Genomic DNA, 20,967 nt, shown 5'->3' with positions numbered 1-20,967 from the left:
TCTTAAAGAAGGGATGGGGTTCTAAAAAGTAAGTAGACAGTTCAACTTTTTCATCTTTCAATGAGAAAAATATTAGGAAGACGAAACAATATAATTCCACTATTTCTAATTGACATATAACATACTAAGTTATTAGATAAAACAGTAAATTGATGCCACTGGAGCAACAACACCTAAAAGAAAACTGATCTGATAGATAAGAAGATTAAAAATATAATAATAATCGTTGAGTATTTTCTGACAATATGTTCTGGCAAGTTAATTGTGAATGGGGTGTTAACTAAACATTTGCCTTTGATGAATGTTAGTTAAGAACATTTGATATAATAGCATTTAAAAAAATGTAACTGAAATAGACGGTTGCTCGAAATTGGCAAATATCATGTAGAGATTGACATCACACGTTTCTCAAAAAGAAGCTTATTTCAGTCTTTTCTTACCTGGGGAGGGTCGTCCGACTCCCCAAACGCCTCGAGAAAATCTGATGGACTTTTCTTCAGAGTCTGATCAGCGGGCAGCGTGTTGTCATTGTATGATGTCACAAACTTAAAATCACTGGTTCTTGAACCTGTGGTCAGGTACGCGTCATAATTGTAAGTGCTGCGTAAAGTTCCTGTGCCATCAACATCTGCGTAATTAGGAGGGAGATAACCGCTGGGGATGGCAACTGCTCCATCAAACAACAATCTTGGCTTTCTCCTGCGACAAAACCTCAAACCCAGGATGATGATGATGAAAGTCAGGAAAAATGTGGACACAGACACCAACGCGATGATCAGATAAGAGGTCAGTTTGGAATTGCTCTCATTATAAGACAGATCCTTCAGTTCTGGTACCTCAGCCAAGTTATCAGAAATAAGTAAATACATGGAACAGGTGGCAGACAGAGAGGGCTGTCCGTTATCTTTCACTGCCACTACAAGGTTCTGTTTCGTGCTGTCAGATTCAGAAATGTCCCGCTGTGTCCTGATCTCTCCGCTGTGGACACCAATAGTAAAAAGTCCCGGATCAGTGGATTTGACTATTTGATAGGACAGCCAGGCGTTCTGTCCGGAGTCAGCGTCCACCGCGATCACTTTGGACACCAGAGAGCCTCCGTGTGCAACTTTGGGGACCAGCTCGGTCATGAAGGAGTTGCCCTCCGGGGAGGGGTACAGGATCTGAGGAGAGTTGTCATTCACATCTGAGATGAACACACTCACGGTCACGTTGTTGCTTAGAGGAGGAGAACCGTTGTCTCTGGCCATCACGTGGACTTTGAAGCTCCTGAACTGTTCATAATCAAACGACCTCACAGCGTGGATCACACCCGTGTCTCCGTTCACAGACAGATAGGAGGACACTGGGGCACCGTTCACCTCACTAGCTAACAGAGAATAAACCACTGTACCGTTCTGTCTCCAGTCGGGGTCTCGAGCACTAACGGAACATAAAGTGGAGCCAGGTTTGTTATTCTCACTCACATATGCGCTGTACGATTGTTCCTCAAACACAGGTGGGTTGTCGTTGATGTCAGCTACAGATAACTGAACACATTTAGAAGAGGACAGAGGTGGAGAGCCCTCGTCAGTGGCAGTGATTGTAATGTTGTAATCAGACACTAGTTCGCGGTCTAGTTGTCCTGTGGTCACCAGAGAATAATAGTTTTTAATAGACGGAACCAACTTAAAGGGGACACCCTGCTGGATGGAGCAGCGGACCTGTCCGTTATACTCAGAGTCTTTGTCCTGCACGTTAATGATGCCCACCTCTGTACCAGGCGGCACGTTCTCTGTAGGGGGGTTCATTAGTGACTTTATATATATTACTGGTGCATTGTCATTAACATCGGTGATATCGATCATTACTTTAGCGTCGGATGAAAGCCCATAACCATCTTTGGCCTCTATACGCATCTCATATTTTGAATTTGTCTCAAAATCAAGCATTCCTGTGACCTTTATCTCTCCTGTTTTACTGTCCAGTGAAAAAACCCTTTTAGCTCTTTCTGTGATGCGATTAAATTCGTACGACACCTCTCCGTTCACTCCTTCATCTGCATCAGTTGCGCTTACAATTACAACTAAAGTGTTAAGATTTGAATTTTCAGGTAGATTGGCTTTGTAAACGGCCTGGTCAAACACTGGCGCGTTATCGTTAGCATCCAACACAGTAACGTGTATAACGGCACTTCCTGACCTCTGTGGATTTCCACCATCGACTGCAGTCAGGATGAAATTTAAATCGTGCTCCTTTTCGCGGTCTAGCTCTTTATCTAGCACCAGCTCGATGCTCTTAGTCCCATCAGCATCTTCTCGAACAGATAAAACAAAATGGTCATTCTTTTGTAAACTGTATTCTTTGACTGCGTTCTGCCCAATATCTACATCATGTGCTTCATTGACGCGGTATCGAGCTCCTTTAACTGCTGATTCTCTTATTTCCAACTTAACTGTATCTTTGGGGAAAACTGGTGAATTGTCGTTTACATCCAGAATAAGCAGTGAAATACGGTGCAGCTCCAAAGGGCTCTCCACGACTAATTCAAATTTAAGCATGCACGAAAGCCTCTCCCCGCACAGCTCCTCCCTGTCAATCTTCTCCCTGATGACAAAATTTCCAGTCTTGAGGTCAATGTCGCAGTAATGCTGGTAGTTTTCCTCTGTATCAATCCGGGCTTTACGAGTGAACAATTTTGCTACTTCCAGGCCGAGATCCTTGGCAATATTCCCAACAATGGATCCCGGTCTCATCTCCTCCGGTGCAGAATAGCTGAGGTCCGCAGCGGTTATCTCGAAAAACAGAGCAAAACCGAACACAAAACAGAGCGAGGCTTGTCTTTTTAGGGCCATTTTTTCACCCAAAATGACACGAATACAAAAATGCCCCTTCCGCTGGGAATATTACACAAAGTAATAACAAAACAGCGTATACCGCGACTACAACAATGGTAGCTCTAGTTTTAGACTAATATCTTCGTTGGTAGTGGGTGGGGAATTGAACCTCTTCACATCTGCTAGTGAGCAGCGACGCTGTGAGTTAATTTGAGATATTACAAATAAACATGTTATAAGCTAGTATAAAATGCCACAGTTACAGCCACAACGACCACCGTAATCGTTTTGTTGCCAATTTTAATTCACAAAAGAAACCGATTTTTCCTGCAAGTTTGGACTTTGATTTTGTGTTAAAGTACAAAAAAGCACAAAGTTTCATTCAGCACCACAGACAGCGCTTAAAGGGTGAAGAAAAGACATACATACTTCCCTCATTTAAATTTTCTGAAAGTGACAACATGATGGACTTTTCTAAAAACACATTAAAATAACACTAGTTCTATATTTTTAAAAAACAAATATTTATTGGAGAATCTAAAGTCCCGCAAAAGAAAAAAACAGGGTGTTTAATCATAGGGCATAGAAAATGAGTGAAAGAAATTTTTAACGAAGAATAAAAGAATAATAATTTCATTTAGTCTATTGTTTGATGATTAAAAAACGCCTGGAACTACAACCTCTAATAGGCGTTTGCAGTAGACACACAATTTACACGGACAAAATTAATCAATATTCTAAGTGGTCTTGAAATTTGAGAGAGAATTTGTTTATTTTTCCATTAATTAAGTAAATGTGCCGTGTGTTAAACGTAGTTAGTAAACATCACTTAACAACAGTTTCTATAAATGTACTAAAATTATTTTTTAAAACATTTCATCTGTAGCATAAGTACAAGTTTAACGAGCTCGTGATTACACGAATTACATTCAAAATATCAAACTGACTAGTGGAACTTCACATCTAACAGCAAGCAATGGACGTATTAGGCACACTGTCCTACAGAGAATTAACTGATAATTAAATTGATAAATGTTATTGACCACTCAGTATTTCAGAATGTCAATTTGTGATGACTGACAATTTTCACTTAAACATGACTAAAGTTATAATTCAACAAGTTGCAGACAAGTAATAATCGTAAAATATTTTTTAATCATTTAATATCTTTTTAAAATGGCAAAAGCCAGTAAAATAACTGCATAACTAGTGACATTTGGAAACAAAACGTGCACATCAGTCACTTCAAAAGGGCTGTGCCGAAAAAAGGAATATCAAGAAAATGCGTGCCAGTGAATGCCTTCCTATGAATCAACACCTCTAAAAGGTTTAAAAACTGAGAAGAAAGTAGCTGAAGTGCATAACATTACACTGCAACGTTAAATTAGATTATTTAAAAAAAAAACATGTCCTACCTCTACAGACTCATCTGGATTATCAAACATTTCAGCAAAGTCTGATGGACTTTTCTTCAGAGTCTGGTCAGCAGGCAGCGTGTTGTCATTGTACGATGTCACAAACTTAAAGTCACTGGTTCTTGAACCTGTGGTCAGGTACGCATCATAATTGTAAGCGCTGTGTAAAGTTCCTGTGCCATCAACATCTGCGTAATTAGGAGGGAGATAACCGCTGGGGATGGCCACTGCTCCGTCAAACAACAGTCTGGGCTTTCTCCTGCGACAAAACCTCAAACCCAGGATGATGATGATGAAAGTCAGAAAAAACGTGGACACAGACACCAGCGCGATGATCAGATAAGAGGTCAGTTTGGAATTGCTCTCATTATAAGACAGATCCTTCAGTTCTGGCACCTCAGCCAAGTTATCAGAAATAAGTAAATACATGGAACAGGTGGCAGACAGAGAGGGCTGTCCGTTATCTTTCACTGCCACTACAAGGTTCTGTTTCATGCTGTCAGATTCAGAAATGTCCCGGTGTGTCCTGATCTCTCCGCTGTGGACACCAATGGTAAAAAGTCCCGGATCAGTGGATTTGACTATTTGATAGGACAGCCAGGCGTTCTGTCCGGAGTCCGCGTCCACCGCGATCACTTTGGACACCAGAGAGCCTCCGTGTGCAGCTTTGGGGACCAGCTCGGTCATGAAGGAGTTGCCCTCCAGGGAGGGATACAGGATCTGAGGAGAGTTGTCATTCACATCTGAGATGAACACACTCACGGTCACGTTGCTGCTGAGTGGAGGAGAACCATTGTCTCTGGCCATCACGTGGACTTTAAAACTCCTGAACTGTTCATAATCAAACGACCTCACAGCGTGGATCACACCCGTGTCTCCGTTCACAGACAGATAGGAGGACACCGGGGCACCGTTCACCTCACCAGCTAACAGAGAATAAACCACTGTACCGTTCTGTCTCCAGTCGGGGTCTCGAGCACTAACGGAACATAAAGTGGAGCCCGGTTTGTTATTCTCACTCACATATGCGCTGTACGACTGTTCCTCGAACACAGGTGGGTTGTCGTTGATGTCAGCTACAGATAACTGAACACTTTTAGAAGAGGACAGAGGTGGAGAGCCCTCGTCAGTGGCAGTGATTGTAATGTTGTAATCGGACACTAGTTCGCGGTCCAGTTGTCCCGTGGTGACCAGAGAATAATAGTTTTTAATAGACGGAACCAACTTAAAGGGGACACCCTGCTGGATGGAGCAGCGGACCTGTCCGTTATTCCCAGAGTCTTTGTCCTGCACGTTAATGATTCCCACCTCTGTACCAGGTGACGCGTTCTCGGGTATGGAGTTAGATAGTGATTTTAAACTAATCCCAGGTGGGTTGTCATTTACATCTGACAGCTCAATTATTACTTTTGAGTCTGAGGTAAGACCATATCCGTCTTTAGCATCTACACGCATTTCATAAACGGACTCTTCTTCAAAATCCAAAGGTCCGATTACCTTTATTTCTCCTGTGATGTGATTTAAATCAAATGCTCTTCTGCCAGTCTCTGATATACGACTTAGCTCATAAGTCACCTTACCATTTAGACCTTCATCTGCATCAGTTGCAGCCACTTTAACCACTACAGTATATAAAGGAGAATTTTCAGGAAGACTGGCTTTATACACAGGTTGACTAAAAACCGGAGCGTTATCGTTAGCGTCTAAGACAATTACATGCACGGTAGTCGTGCCACTTCTTTTAGGACTGCCCCCATCCAATGCAGTAAGCAGTAATCGGAATTCCCGCTGTTCCTCGCGATCCAATTCCTTTTGCAACACTAGTTCAGCAAATCTGCCTCCATCTAATTTAGTCTGCATTTTCAGCACTAGATAACTGTTAGTCTGCAACACATATCTTTGAACAGCGTTTTGTCCAATATCGAGATCGTGTGCTTCCAAAATACGGAAACGGGATCCCTTTACAGCCAATTCATTGATTTCTATTTTTATTTCGTCTTTCGCAAAAACAGGTTGATTGTCATTGATATCTTGTATTTGTAATGAAATTCGATGTAACACAAGTGGCGCCTCTAAGACCAATTCAGATTTGAGGATGCAAGATGCCTTTTCGCCACAAAGAGCCTCTCTATCAATCCTCTCAGCTACAATTAAATCGCCAGTGCTTGGATTTATGTCACAATACCGTTTACGGTTCAGATCGCTGTCAATGCGGGCCTTTCGAACAGATAATTCCCCCACGTTCAGTCCGAGGTCCCTTGCTACATTTCCTATGACAGATCCGGTCTTCATTTCCTCGGGAAAAGAATAGCTCACATCTCCATAGCCGAAGAGAAAGGATTGAAGAAAGAAAGCAAAGCTGTATAGCAGGCCCGCCACCGAATTTCTACTGTGTGCCATCTTTGGACAAAAAATACAAAGAAAAACACTCGAAAACGTTTAACAGTCCAAACTGTATCAGTGCGACAACAAGTGCGCTCTTTTCACATCAGTTATAATCGAAAATATTTCCAGAGAATGGTGGACAAAAGCACACCCAAAGGGACAGTTTGACAATGACAAGACTGCATTAACACTAACAAACCAAGAGCTATGGATGGAGGTATGTTTCCACTGCTGGTAAACAGCGACCCTCTGAGTTCATATGCGTTGTCTGCACGTGAAATATTTAACTTGCAGACAACGCATTGATTTCCTTTATGACCACAGCACACACAGCACACTTCTTAAAAAAAAAAGGGGGGGGGGGGGGGGGTTACAGCTAAATGTATTGTCAATTTATATTTTAATACCGATCTGGGTAGGCAACATTTTTCGACTGGTAAAAACATTAATTACTAAAGAAAATTAGTAGTCCCAGTAACGTCCACGTTCAATTACCATTTCACTGGTGCGCATTCTCCCTAAAAAAATGGAAAATGCATAAGTAAAGTAAATACAAACATAAGCACTAATCTTCGGGTAGAGTAAGAAGTATAAAAACATGAAAAATCAACTTAAGAAGCTTTAAATATCATCCACAAATCACAAGCCAGGGCAAATATTCATCAGAGAAATAAAATGAATGACAATATTGAGCTTAATCAAGTGTTTTCCTAATTCGTGAGGGTCCATTTATCAGTACGGGCAAATGTAACCTCATTGGAAAGGAAATAACCCATGATTACTATTGAGAATTACCATCTGAATAATACCGTAGATTTTAAAAACAACAAGCATTCTTGTACTGTAAGTGAATCTCTAAAGGACAGGGTGATGACACTTTTTCAACCTGGTGGAAGGTTATGAAGTCCATGGAAAGGTGAGTGTTTGTTACTTTGTTGTTTTTTAATTTGTTGAGTTAAGAACCTAAGAAAACCAAACAAACAGCAATTTGAACTTTAACATGTCAATCTGAATTATGATAGTTCATATATCAGCAATATCTTCTGCATAGAATTTTGTGCTTTTGATATCTATTACTAACTTCTATTAACAGTATAATGCCAGAGAAAGACTCCATCACTTTGGAGTCTCTCTCTGGCATTATATGGTTAATACATCTTTTGAAATGGGAAAAGTTCATTTCTAATTCTGGACTTGGAAAAAGTAAAACCTGACAAATAAAGTCAATTCTTTTTCCATTTCTATAGCCGAATGTTTTTTTCTTAATTATCATTCCCCTAAATCTTTCTATTGTGTAATGAATTGCAGCTTCTAATACACGTGCTGAAGTTCATAGTTCAGAAGAGAAAATTAAAATGCATTATAGTGACATAAAAATAGATTTAAGGACACTGTTTCTACTAAGGCAGTATCTGACTACAATATGACTGCTTTCATTAATATTAAATGAAATAAAATATATGGAATTAAAAACCTAAAAAAGATTCCGAATATCTATACAAGAAAGTTTGATTGGTTAAGGTGCAAATTTATCCCCAACAGATTTATAAATTTAACGCCAGTAAGTAAGTCATACCTCTAGAGACGCATCTGATTCTTCAAATGCATCAGCAAAATCTGATGGACTTCAAAGACAATACTATAAATGTAAAAACTTAAAGACATAACAAAACACTGCAATTTTGATAACCCAGTTATTTCAGCATCCTACCTCTATTGGAGTTTCGAGATCTTCAAACGCATCAGCAAAGTCTGATGGACTTTTCTTCAGAGTCTGGTCAGCAGGCAGCGTGTTGTCATTGTATGATGTCACAAACTTAAAGTCACTGGTTCTTGAACCTGTGGTCAGGTATGCATCATAATTGTAAGTGCTGCGTAAAGTTCCTGTGCCATCAACATCTGCGTAATTAGGAGGGAGATAACCACTGGGGATGGCAACTGCTCCATCAAACAACAGTCTGGGCTTTCTCCTGCGACAAAACCTCAAACCCAGGATGATGATGATGAAAGTCAGAAAAAACGTAGACATAGACACCAGCGCGATGATCAGATAAGAGGTCAGTTTGGAATTCTTCTCATCATAAGACAGATCTTTCAGTTCTGGCACCTCCGCCAAGTTATCAGAAATTAGTAAATACATGGAACAGGTGGCAGACAGAGAGGGCTGTCCGTTATCTTTCACTGCCACTACAAGGTTCTGTTTCATGCTGTCAGATTCAGAAATGTCTCGCTGTGTCCTGATTTCTCCGCTGTGGACACCAATGGTAAAAAGTCCCGGATCAGTGGATTTGAATATATGATAGGACAGCCAGGCGTTCTGTCCGGAGTCCGCGTCCACCGCGATCACTTTGGACACCAGAGAGCCTCCGTGTGCAGCTTTGGGGACCAGCTCGGTCATGAAGGAGTTGCCCTCCAGGGAGGGATACAGGATCTGAGGAGAGTTGTCATTCACATCTGAGATGAACACACTCACGGTCACGTTGCTGCTGAGTGGAGGAGAACCGTTGTCTCTGGCCATCACGTGGACTTTAAAACTCCTGAACTGTTCATAATCAAACGACCTCACAGCATGGATCACACCCGTGTCTCCGTTCACAGACAGATAGGAGGACACCGGGGCACCGTTCACCTCACCAGCTAACAGAGAATAAACCACTGTACCGTTCTGTCTCCAGTCGGGGTCTCGAGCACTAACGGAACATAAAGTGGAGCCAGGTTTGTTATTCTCACTCACATATGCGCTGTACAACTGCTTATCAAACACAGGTGGGTTGTCGTTGATGTCAGCTACAGATAACTGAACACTTTTAGAAGAGGACAGTGGTGGAGAGCCCTCGTCAGTGGCAGTGATTGTAATGTTGTAATCAGACACTAGTTCACGGTCCAGTTTCCCTGTGGTCACCAGAGAATAATAGTTTTTAATAGAAGGAACCAACTTAAAGGGGACACCCTGCTGAATGGAGCAGCGGACCTGTCCATTATATTCAGAGTCTCTGTCCTGCACGTTAATGATGCCCACCTCTGTACCAGGTGGCACATTCTCAGGTATGGGATTTGACAGTGTCTTCAGGTATATAAATGGTGTATTATCATTTACATCAGTCACATCTATTAAAACTCTAGCATAAGATGTTAGTCCTAAACCATCTTTGGCTTTTACCCTCATTTCAAAAAAACTTCTTTCTTCATAGTCAATTACACCAGTTACTTTAATTTCTCCCGTTTTGGAATCAATGGAAAATACATTTATGTCGTCGTCAGACACATGGCCAAACTGATATGCTACATCTCCATTCACTCCTTCGTCTGCATCTGTGGCACTGACTTTAATCACTGTTGTATCTAAAGGAGAGTTTTCAGGCAGACTGGCTTTATAAACGGCCTGGCTGAACTCTGGGGCGTTATCATTAGCATCCAGCACAGTGACGTGTATGGCTACGGTACCGGATCTCTGAGGAGATCCACCGTCCAAAGCTGTGAGGAGTAAATTAATCTCCTTTTGTTTCTCTCGATCAAGTTTATTCTGTAGAACAAGTTCAACTCTATTGCTATCAACAGCCAGAATAAAGTTGTCGTTCTTATGTAGGCTGTATCTTTGCACATCATTTTGACCAATATCTGCGTCATGGGCCTCTTCAATTGAGAAGCGGTTACCCTTCTCTGCTGACTCGCTTATTTCCATTCTTATCAAATTTTCGTTAAATTGCGGTGCATTGTCGTTCACATCTTGAATATGCAGACTTACATGGTGAAGCTCCAAAGGATTTTCTAACACCAGATCTACTTTTAGAACACAAGAAGGTTTCTTCCCGCAAAGGCTTTCCCTGTCAATTCTCTCCGATGTGATCAAATCTCCGGTTCTCATATTAATTTCACAGTACCTTTTCCGAGATCCTTCAAAATCAACACGGGCTTGTCGTGAAGCTAAGGTTCCAAAATTAACACTGAGGTCCTTCGCGACGTTTCCAATGACATAGTCTCGTTTCATTTCTTCTGGAATAGAGTAACTCAGGTCCCCATAAACCAGGCGCAGCGTTACAACAAACAAAGCAGACCGGAGAATCAGTCTTAACCCTGAAAATCCTTTGTCTCCCATCCTGATACAAAAACGTGACCGCAGTGCTTCTGATGCACTTTCCAGAGCAAAAACAACAACGTGATTCGTAAACGATTCAACAATCCAAAGTGTAATATCACGATGAAACACGGAGAAACATGTCTGCAAACGTAACTGGTTCTCAGGGAATTACAGTCGACATCTGTGTAGTAGCAGTGGGTGGAGTGGTGTGTGTGTCAGTGTGCTATCAGCCAACAGCGACACCACGAGTTGCCTTTTATCCTTACACTAGGTGATTAAATATGTTTGTCGATGTCTGAAAACACAAGTTATGTTCACTTATCGTTAAATAAACGTTGAATTGGTGTTTCAAAACACAAGCTAATTGAAAACACCAAAACTACGAGAAATCGCTAACTAAAAGAAAAAAAATAGTGTTTCACGATTTACTGATGACAATTAACATCATAGCACTTGTGCATGAAGAACAGTAACAAGTACCTCCCCAGTAACCATTTTATAATCAGTTTGTAACTACAAACAATTAACGAGTGTATATAGTGGCAAACAAGAAATGTCTACACACATGTGATAAAATGTCATTCGTTTACCTCAGGCACATAACCTATACACAGGCTCATCATATAACACATCTTGTGTTCTTCGTTCACAGAACACAACTGAACTGAAGAGCATTTGATTTGCGGGCCGAACGTTCTAGATACAATTAAGCTAATGTTTCTTCATCGTTGTGAAAGGAAGAAGAAATGAAAAAACAAACTGTTTTATGTAGATATTGCTATTATTTTGAAGGTCACATAGATAAACCTGACAGAAAATTCTGTTAAGACTGTTTTACCTACGCTAATACCAGGTTAAAAATCACTCAATGTAAAATGGTATACCTGACTACTTCATATTCAGAGCTGAGCTCGGCAAAAATAAAAAGAATTCAGTAAGTAACAACACGAATGTCTATTATAATTATTATCAATATTATTAATAATATCAATGGTCGCAGACAATTACTAGAAATGACGTCGATTTAAATGAAAGAGCACAACTATAGAGAGAGTGCGCGCGAGAGAGAGGGAAAGACAGGGAGACAGAGAGAGGGGGAGAGAGAGAACAATTACAGTGAGTGGCCCTGAGGAATATTTCAGCACCAAAGAAAGTTAATTTGAGATTTGGCAGGACCAACCACGCAAAGATACAAAATGTGTTTCTGCTATACGCGCAGCCACGTGCTCTTCAATAGTGTGAATTAGTTATTTTGATAAAAGCAAACAATTACAATAAGTTAACCATGGCATAAGTCCGCATTGTTTTATACTGTATAGTTTGCTAAAGAATGAGTTATTTCATTAAATCTTTTTGCCACAAGGACCCAGAAAAACATGTAACAACAATATACAAAATTACGAAAAATAGCACCCGCAAATAACAAACTAAGATGTAAGTTACACGATAAGTAAAGAAAAAAGAAAAATAGTCGAGATCAACATGCCGTAAGGTATTTCTGAATGAAAGTTTTCATCATATGATAAGCAATTCATGGTAAACGACAATACTACCTGTGCAAGATAAAGACATAAACAACGGTCTTACAAATATTTTTTTTAAAAAAACAAAAAGAAATACAACAAAAAGTGTAGGAACCAGAGGAAAGATTTGTGAGTGTCTTACCTCAATAGATTGACCCAGAGTGTCAAATGGATCAGCAAAGTCTGATGGACTTTTCTTCAGAGTCTGGTCAGCAGGCAGCGTGTTGTCATTGTATGATGTCACAAACTTAAAGTCACTGGTTCTTGAACCTGTGGTCAGGTACGCGTCATAATTGTAAGTGCTGCGTAAAGTTCCTGTGCCATCAACATCTGCGTAATTAGGAGGGAAATAACCACTGGGGATGGCAACTGCTCCGTCAAACAACAGTCTGGGCTTTCTCCTGCGACAAAACCTCAAACCCAGGATGATGATAATGAAAGTCAGAAAAAACGTGGACACAGACACCAGCGCGATGATCAGATAAGAGGTCAGTTTGGAATTGCTCTCATTATAAGACAGATCCTTCAGTTCTGGCACCTCAGCCAAGTTATCAGAAATGAGTAAATACATGGAACAGGTGGCAGACAGAGAGGGCTGTCCGTTATCTTTCACTGCCACTACAAGGTTCTGTTTCATGCTGTCAGATTCAGAAATGTCCCGCTGTGTCCTGATCTCTCCGCTGTGGACACCAATGGTAAAAAGTCCCGGATCAGTGGATTTGACTATTTGATAGGACAGCCAGGCGTTCTGTCCGGAGTCTGCGTCCACCGCGATCACTTTGGACACCAGAGAGCCTCCGTGTGCAGCTTTGGGGACCAGCTCGGTCATGAAGGAGTTGCCCTCCGGGGAGGGGTACAGGATCTGAGGAGAGTTGTCATTCACATCTGAGATGAACACACTCACGGTCACGTTGCTGCTGAGGGGAGGAGAACCGTTGTCTCTGGCCATCACGTGGACTTTAAAACTCTTGAACTGTTCATAATCAAACGACCTCACAGAGTGGATCACACCCGTGTCTCCGTTCACAGACAGATAGGAGGACACCGGGGCACCGTTCACCTCACCAGCTAACAGAGAATAAACCACTGTACCGTTCTGTCTCCAGTCGGGGTCTCGAGCACTAACGGAACATAAAGTGGAGCCAGGTTTGTTATTCTCACTCACAGATGCGCTGTACGACTGTTCCTCGAACACAGGTGGGTTGTCGTTGATGTCAGCTACAGATAACTGAACACTTTTAGAAGAGGACAGAGGTGGAGAGCCCTCGTCAGTGGCAGTGATTGTAATGTTGTAATCAGACACTAGTTCGCGGTCTAGTTGTCCAGTGGTCACCAGAGAATAATAGTTTTTAATAGACGGAACTAACTTAAAGGGGACACCCTGCTGGATGGAGCAACGGACCTGCCCGTTATTCTCAGAGTCTTTGTCCTGCACGTTAATGATGCCCACCTCTGTACCAGGTGGCACATTCTCGTGAATGGGATTTGACAGTGACTTCAGGTATATATCTGGCGAGTTGTCATTATTATCAATAACATCTATTATAACTTTGGCATAAGATGTTAACCCTAAACCATCTTTAGCCTGCACTTTCATTTCAAAAGAACTTTTTTCTTCATAGTCAATCAAACCACACACTTTAATTTCTCCAGTTTTAGGATTAATAGAGAAAACTTTATCATCGCTGTCAGATATATGACCGAAGTCATACGTTACATCTCCATTCACTCCTTCGTCTGCATCTGTGGCACTGACTTTAATCACTGCTGTATCTAAAGGACAGTTTTCAGGCAGACTGGCTTCATAAACGGCCTGGCTGAACACTGGGGCGTTATCATTAGCATCCAGCACAGTGACGTGTATGACTACGGTACCTGATCTCTGAGGAGATCCACCGTCCAAAGCTGTGATGAGTAAATTAATCTCCTTTTGCTTTTCTCGATCGAGTTTATTTTCGAGTACAAGATCGACGTTGTTGTTGTCAACTGATAAAATGAAATGGTTGTTCTTTTGTAAGATGTACCTTTGCACAGCATTTTGACCTATATCTGCGTCATGGGCCTGCTCTATTGGAAATCGACTTCCCCTTTCTGCTAACTCGCTTATTTCCATTTCAATTAAATGATCTTTGAATTGTGGAGAGTTGTCATTTATGTCTTGAATATGAAGACTAACACGATGAAGCTCCAACGGATTTTCCAAAACTAGATCTGCTTTTAACACACAGGAAGGTTTCTTGCCACAAAGGTTCTCTCTGTCAATTCTGTCCATCGTAGTAAAATCCCCAGTACTAATGTTAATGTCGCAATACATTTTACGAAATCCTTCAAAATCAACACGGGCCTGTCGTGAAGAAAAACTTCCACGGTCAATACCGAGATCCTTAGCTATATTTCCAATAACGAAGTCGCGTTTCATCTCTTCGGCAAAAGAATAACTCAGATCCCCGCTTACGAGGCGCATCGTTACAATAAACGTAGCAAGGCAATAGATCGGGCCTGAAAATCCTTTGTCTCTCATCCTGAAATGAAACGTCTTCCGCTTGTTTATCTGGCTATTTAGAGCGAAACAACATATGTATCCCAAATCAGTCAGAAATCCAATAGTCCACACCAGTTTATACAGAACTATGTCCCAGGATTTAGCGTTTCTGATAAATGAAAAAAAAAAACTGAATTCATGATGGGTGGAGTGCTGCATGTTCTTTTTCTTCCAGCCAACAGTGACACCATGTGTCTTTTTAACTTCACATCCGCGTTTGAATAAAACTTCAAGTCAAAAAAGAAAGAAAGAAAGAAAGAAAGAAAGAAAGAAAGAAAGAAAGAAAGAAAGAAATCGCATGAAGGTAGTGTTTACTCCTGTCGATACACTAAATTGGAATAGCGAATTATGTTCTCGGTATATTATAATGAAAATAAACTAAACAGTACATGAAATATCAGCAATTATAGCTACAGAATACAAATGACAAGGCTCAGAACCATGGACAGCGGCAGAGAAAATACTTAGACCGTTTTTATACAGAAAAGACAAATGCTGCAACAGTCGCACACACACACAGTTAGAAAAAAGCAATTGAAATGGCAATTTCAATCATTTATTTCCGATTTATAGCAACTACGTTCATTAAAATATAGATAAGCAACAAATCAGAAGTAGACATAGTCTTTTTGCGGAAAGTCGGTCCTTATACTAGAGTAGACATTATTAGAATGATGCATCGATGTACAAGTGTCATCTTACTGCTGATGGACGTGACTATAATTAAACACATTACATGCATTTTTGTACATTGACTCACAGCTTTATAACATATGCTCAACACCGTTCGGGAGGTCACGAGATAAACCTGAGGTCGTGTAACTTAAAACGGAAACGCACGCACGCGGTCGGACATCTATATGTGAACTTGGTGTTATGTTTGACTTTTTAAATGCTGAAGTGATGACACCACTTTGAACACAAACAACATGAAGCGTTGAAAGGGAAATCTCTTAATGGCTAAACTCCAGCTATTCATAACCATGAAGACAAGACAGTACCTTTATGAAATCTGCAACAATACACTGCGTTGTACAAGCTTCATATGGTATTTCTTTATCTGAGACAAAAAGCAAACAAAGTACTACTTGTCCAAGTATGGAACGCCAGGACTGACATAATAAATTAATTATACCATTAAATAATTGATTAAATGTGGCAGTAATTAATTACAATTGGAAATAATTAATTAAATAAATATTTTTGACACATTTAATTAATTAAATAATTATTGCCACATTTAATTAATTATTTAATAGTATAATTAATTTATTATGTCAGTCCTGGCGTTCCATATCCAAGCAGCAAAGGAAATATCAAAGTAAAGTACAAGTCAGTCAACACTGCACTTCTTTGAATTTGAAACTGAACTTCTTTCTTAATGTCATCCATGAGTTGTGGACTACAACAGTCTCACCGGGAACACACGACACCTATTCATTTTTACAGAGTCAGTGCTGCAAATGTTAGTAGCTAACCAGTATTAATGAGCTCGCTGGCATTTGACAACCACCTAACAAATCCGTATGTTTGTTGGTTTTAAGTTTCATGTTAGTGTAGTGGGTTAGATTTTGTAGAAGATGTTTTGTTCCTACATGGTGTCTGTGAACGCAGCGTGAACATTTAATGGTACCCTAGCGATCTAATCAGAGGTTAGCTATGAGGAGCAGCTGTGGCCTATTCACTGATTTAGCGTTTGGTACTCATTTCTCCCATATATGGTGACGATCACAGCCTGATCTTAACGTTGCAGATCAAATTCAGTCGAGTGGTTAGTAGGATCCTCGTATGAAGTCTGCAGTTTAGTTAATAATAGCGTGGACCAAGGATAACTGTTCTTTTCTCTTATTATAGGTACCCTGCTGCCATCTTGTTGAGTCTTGTTATTTCTCGTTGTTGTTTTCAGTGTCCTCTAGTGCCTTGTTTTGTTTTAACTTTGCTTTGTTTTATCATGTTTAATCTTGTCCTGTGCCGTTTGTGCCACACCGCACTTTGTTGGGGCCAAGCGTGGGTGCGCCTGATGCTGCATTTCTGTGGTATTTTAAAGGTTTTATATGTAGATGCATACACTCCTCTTCTGTTTATTTTTCCCTGAGTAGTTCCCTATTTCTTGCTTGCTTTATCGGTTTATTTCACTATAGGTTTATTTCACTTTAGGTTTAGAGACGGACGCTTGCTGGGGGGCTAGGCACATTTGGTCAGGTTGCCTCTTATGCATGCGAGTGTAAACGCCGGGATACGATTATAAAGCGCCTTTAGTTGCAGTGACAACTGCAATGCGAGGTGACGAGTGAGTAACTGGTGGCAGTCCTTGGGCACTACTCCCTGTAGGTTGCCTCCCAAAGTGACCTGTATTTAACTATATTAATTGGCTTTTTGTTGAGCTGCTATTTTACTTGGAGCAACACAGTGAGTCTTGTAGTTTTAAGCCATGTCTGGTAGTGATGTTTTAGTTAAAGGTACAGTGGTATTGGAAGTCCTGCCACTAAATTTGCTGTTGTCTTTGTATCTCCACATTATTCAGATAATGCATTAAACAAACCTATTGACAATGACTTGCCACGCCTCTTCTTTGTCAATAACAAGCCCGTGTGTCTTTGTAACTGATAAAACCTTTGCACTGGTTAATGTGAAATTTCCTGGGGTGCAACTCCAACACCAGGTGGCGTTATCAGTTTAGTTACATTGTCAGTTTCCTTCTCTGGCGCCACAATGGGATAGAAATAAACATGTAGCGCTCACCATCCAACAGACTGTCAACACACCTTTGAGAACAACATTATAACATGCGGTAACACTAATGTATACCGAGGTACAATGTGGATGTACATGAGATGACAAAGAATTGAGCACAAGAAATGAGATTATCAATACTGACAGCAGGAAGTGATGAATATCTGACAGCTATTGTTTCGGTAGTTTAAAAAGTGATTTAGTCATTTTAATGCTACATTGATGATGATAATAATACCCATTAAACATAATTGTGATTTACGCACAGAACGTCCCTTCGACTGGTCACTTACTTCCCCGACTATCGCTACCGTAGGCGGCTAAACGTTTTGATTTGACGTCGGATGCACTTCCTGGCGCAAGCCCGGGGTTTCCCCTCTGTGCCTCTTTAAAAATAGGAGGGATCCGTTCCTTAAACAACGAATGCGTTAACCACTTCACCACAAAATTAACACGGGGACTTTCGAAATTACATGAACTAATAAGTAAATCTTGAGTATAGGACCTTTGTTCGTCTTTCATGTGAAAGATCATTAACAGTACTGGTGCCGCCATCAGTAAATCAGATGGTTTATGCGACAAAGTGTATCATCAATTTACTAATCATTACTTGTTAATTTAATGCCGTTGTTTATTTCGAGGTACTTTGCAGTGTTGTAAAAGCTGACCAGAAATCAGAGTGAAAATTGACTCGTCGTCAGAAGAGTCTAAAAAAATACACTGAAAGTTTCGGGTTGGAAATAAAAGGAAGTTGGTTACGTTCCAGTTTAATATTAATAGCTACGTTTCGCTATAAGCAACCCCCCAAGATTGACTTTGTTTGTAATATGATGAAAGGCGTTATTTTGAAAAAAATTTAAATTCATACACAAACACACAAAAAAATGCAAGAAAGGGGAGGTACTATAGGAAAGACCGTGTAAATAACAAGAAGCCTCAGGTTCTACTTATCAAAGACAATACTATAAATGTAAAAACTTAAAGACACAAAACACTGCAATTTTGATAACCCGGTTATTTCAGAATCCTACCTCTATTGAAGTATCGAGATCTTCAAATGGATCAGCAAAGTCTGATGGACTTTTCTTCAGAGTCTGGTCAGCAGGCAGCGTGTTGTCATTGTATGATGTCACAAACTTAAAGTCACTGGTTCTTGAACCTGTGGTCAGGTACGCGTCATAATTGTAAGTGCTGCGTAAAGTTCCTGTGCCATCAACATCTGCGTAATTAGGAGGGAGATAACCGCTGGGGATGGCAACTGCTCCGTCAAACAACAGTCTGGGCTTTCTCCTGCGACAAAACCTCAAACCCAGGATGATGATAATGAAAGTCAGAAAAAACGTGGACACAGACACCAGCGCGATGATCAGATAAGAGGTCAGTTTGGAATTGCTCTCATTATAAGACAGATCCTTCAGTTCTGGCACCTCAGCCAAGTTATCAGAAATTAGTAAATACATGGAACAGGTGGCAGACAGAGAGGGCTGTCCGTTATCTTTCACTGCCACTACAAGGTTCTGTTTCATGCTGTCAGATTCAGAAATGTCCCGCAGTGTCCTGATCTCTCCGCTGTGGACACCAATAGTAAAAAGTCCCGGATCAGTGGATTTGACTATTTGATAGGACAGCCAGGCGTTCTGTCCAGAGTCCGCGTCCACCGCGATCACTTTGGACACCAGAGAGCCTCCGTGTGCAGCTTTGGGGACCAGCTCGGTCATGAAGGAGTTGCCCTCTAGGGAGGGGTACAGGATCTGAGGAGAGTTGTCATTCACGTCTGAGATGAACACACTCACGGTCACGTTGCTGCTGAGTGGAGGAGAACCGTTGTCTCTGGCCATCACGTGGACTTTAAAACTCCTGAACTGTTCATAATCAAACGACCTCACAGCGTGGATCACACCCGTGTCTCCGTTCACAGACAGATAGGAGGACACCGGGGCACCGTTCACCTCACCAGCTAACAGAGAATAAACCACTGTACCGTTCTGTCTCCAGTCGGGGTCTCGAGCACTAACGGAACATAAAGTGGAGCCAGGTTTGTTATTCTCACTCACATATGCGCTGTACGACTGCTTATCAAACACAGGTGGGTTGTCGTTGATATCAGCTACAGATAACTGAACACTTTTAGAAGAGGACAGAGGTGGAGAGCCCTCGTCAGTGGCAGTGATTGTAATGTTGTAATCAGACAGTAGTTCACGGTCCAGTTGTCCTGTGGTCACCAGAGAATAATAGTTTTTAATAGAAGGAACCAACTTAAAGGGGACACCCTGCTGGATCGAACAGCGGACCTGCCCGTTATTCTCAGCGTCTCTGTCCTGCACGTTAATAATGCCCACCTCTGTACCAGGCGACACGTTTTCAGGAATGGAGTTAGACACCGATTCCAGAGAAACTGCTGGTGCATTGTCGTTTATGTCACTAATCTCTATTATAACTTTGGCATATGATTTTAGTCCTAAACCATCCTTGGCTTGCACTGGGATTTCAAAAGAGCTTCTGTCTTCATAGTCAATTACACCAGTTACTCTAATTTCTCCCGTTTTGTGTTCAATAGTAAACACATTCATATTATCATCAGATATGTGCCCTAAGTCATACGTTACATCTCCATTCACTCCTTCGTCTGCGTCTGTCGCACTGACTTTAATCACTGATGTATCTAAAGGAGAATTTTCAGGCAGACTGGCTTTATAAACGGCCTGGCTGAACACTGGGGCGTTATCATTGGCATCAACCACAGTGACGTGTATGACTACGGTGCCGGATCTCTGAGGAGATCCACCGTCCAAAGCTGTGAGAAGTAAATTCATTTCTTTTTGTCTCTCTCGATCAAGTTTATTCTCTAGTACGAGTTCAACCTTATTGCTGTCAGCAGCCAGAATAAAGATGTCGTTCTTTTGAAGCTCGTACCTTTGCACAGCATTTTGACCTATATCTGCGTCATGGGCCTGCTCTATTGAGAAGCGGCTACCCTTCTCGGTTGACTCGCTTATTTCCATCTCAATCAAATTTTCTCTGAATTTTGGCGAGTTGTCATTCACATCTTGAATATGAACACTTACACGATGGAGGTCCAAAGGATTTTGTAACACCAGATCCACTTGCACAACACATGAAGGTTTCTTGCCACAAAGGCTTTCTCTGTCGACTCTCTCCGATGTGATCAAATCTCCCGTTCTCAGATTAATGTCACAGTAACGCTTACGAGATCCATCAAAATCAATGCGAGCCTTTCGGGAAGACAAAGTCCTCAGATCAAGCCCAAGATCCTTAGCTATATTTCCAAGCACGGAGTCTCGTTTCATCTCCTCTTGAATATTATAACTTAGATCTCCATGAGCGATGCGCAGCGTTATAATAAAGGAGGCAAAGAAGATCGGCCCTGGTATTGAAAATCCTTTGTCTCCCACCCTGACTCGAAAAGAGCCCATCTTGCAGCAATTATACTGTCCACAGTTGCAAAGTGAAATCTATT

General features: G+C 41.1%; 2 protein-coding genes across 7 annotated transcripts in view; both read right to left on the bottom strand.

Moving 5' to 3' along the window:
- Window positions 1-10,846, bottom strand: part of LOC113036849 (protocadherin gamma-C5-like) — a 271,126-nt gene extending 260,280 nt beyond the window's left edge. For 2 of the 6 annotated variants that reach the window (XM_026193619.2, XM_080288545.1), the window contains exon 1: window positions 441-2,938. In XM_026193619.2, the coding sequence (XP_026049404.2) occupies window positions 441-2,831 (2,391 nt within the window). In that variant the 5' untranslated portion in view covers window positions 2,832-2,938. Of the gene's footprint in view, window positions 1-440; window positions 2,939-4,228; window positions 6,767-8,324 lie in introns of those variants that run through there. The other 4 variants (XM_026193649.2, XM_080288557.1, XM_026193602.2 and 1 more) reach the window with 4 other exon arrangements.
- LOC113037327 (protocadherin gamma-A12-like) overlaps window positions 1-20,548 on the bottom strand; it is a 98,786-nt gene extending 78,238 nt beyond the window's left edge. Inside the window, exon 1 of the mRNA XM_026194295.2 lies at window positions 18,521-20,548. Coding sequence (XP_026050080.2) covers window positions 18,521-20,491 — 1,971 coding nt within the window. The 5' untranslated portion in view covers window positions 20,492-20,548. The remainder of the gene's footprint in view (window positions 1-18,520) is intronic.
- Window positions 20,549-20,967: the final 419 nt, after the last annotated feature.

The sequence above is a fragment of the Astatotilapia calliptera genome, chromosome 2 (assembly GCF_964374335.1).
Source record: "Astatotilapia calliptera chromosome 2, fAstCal68.1, whole genome shotgun sequence".
NCBI classification, from domain to species: domain Eukaryota; kingdom Metazoa; phylum Chordata; class Actinopteri; order Cichliformes; family Cichlidae; genus Astatotilapia; species Astatotilapia calliptera.
The sequence above is the reverse complement of the archived record's forward strand: the minus strand, read 5'-3'. Positions and strand labels throughout refer to the sequence as shown.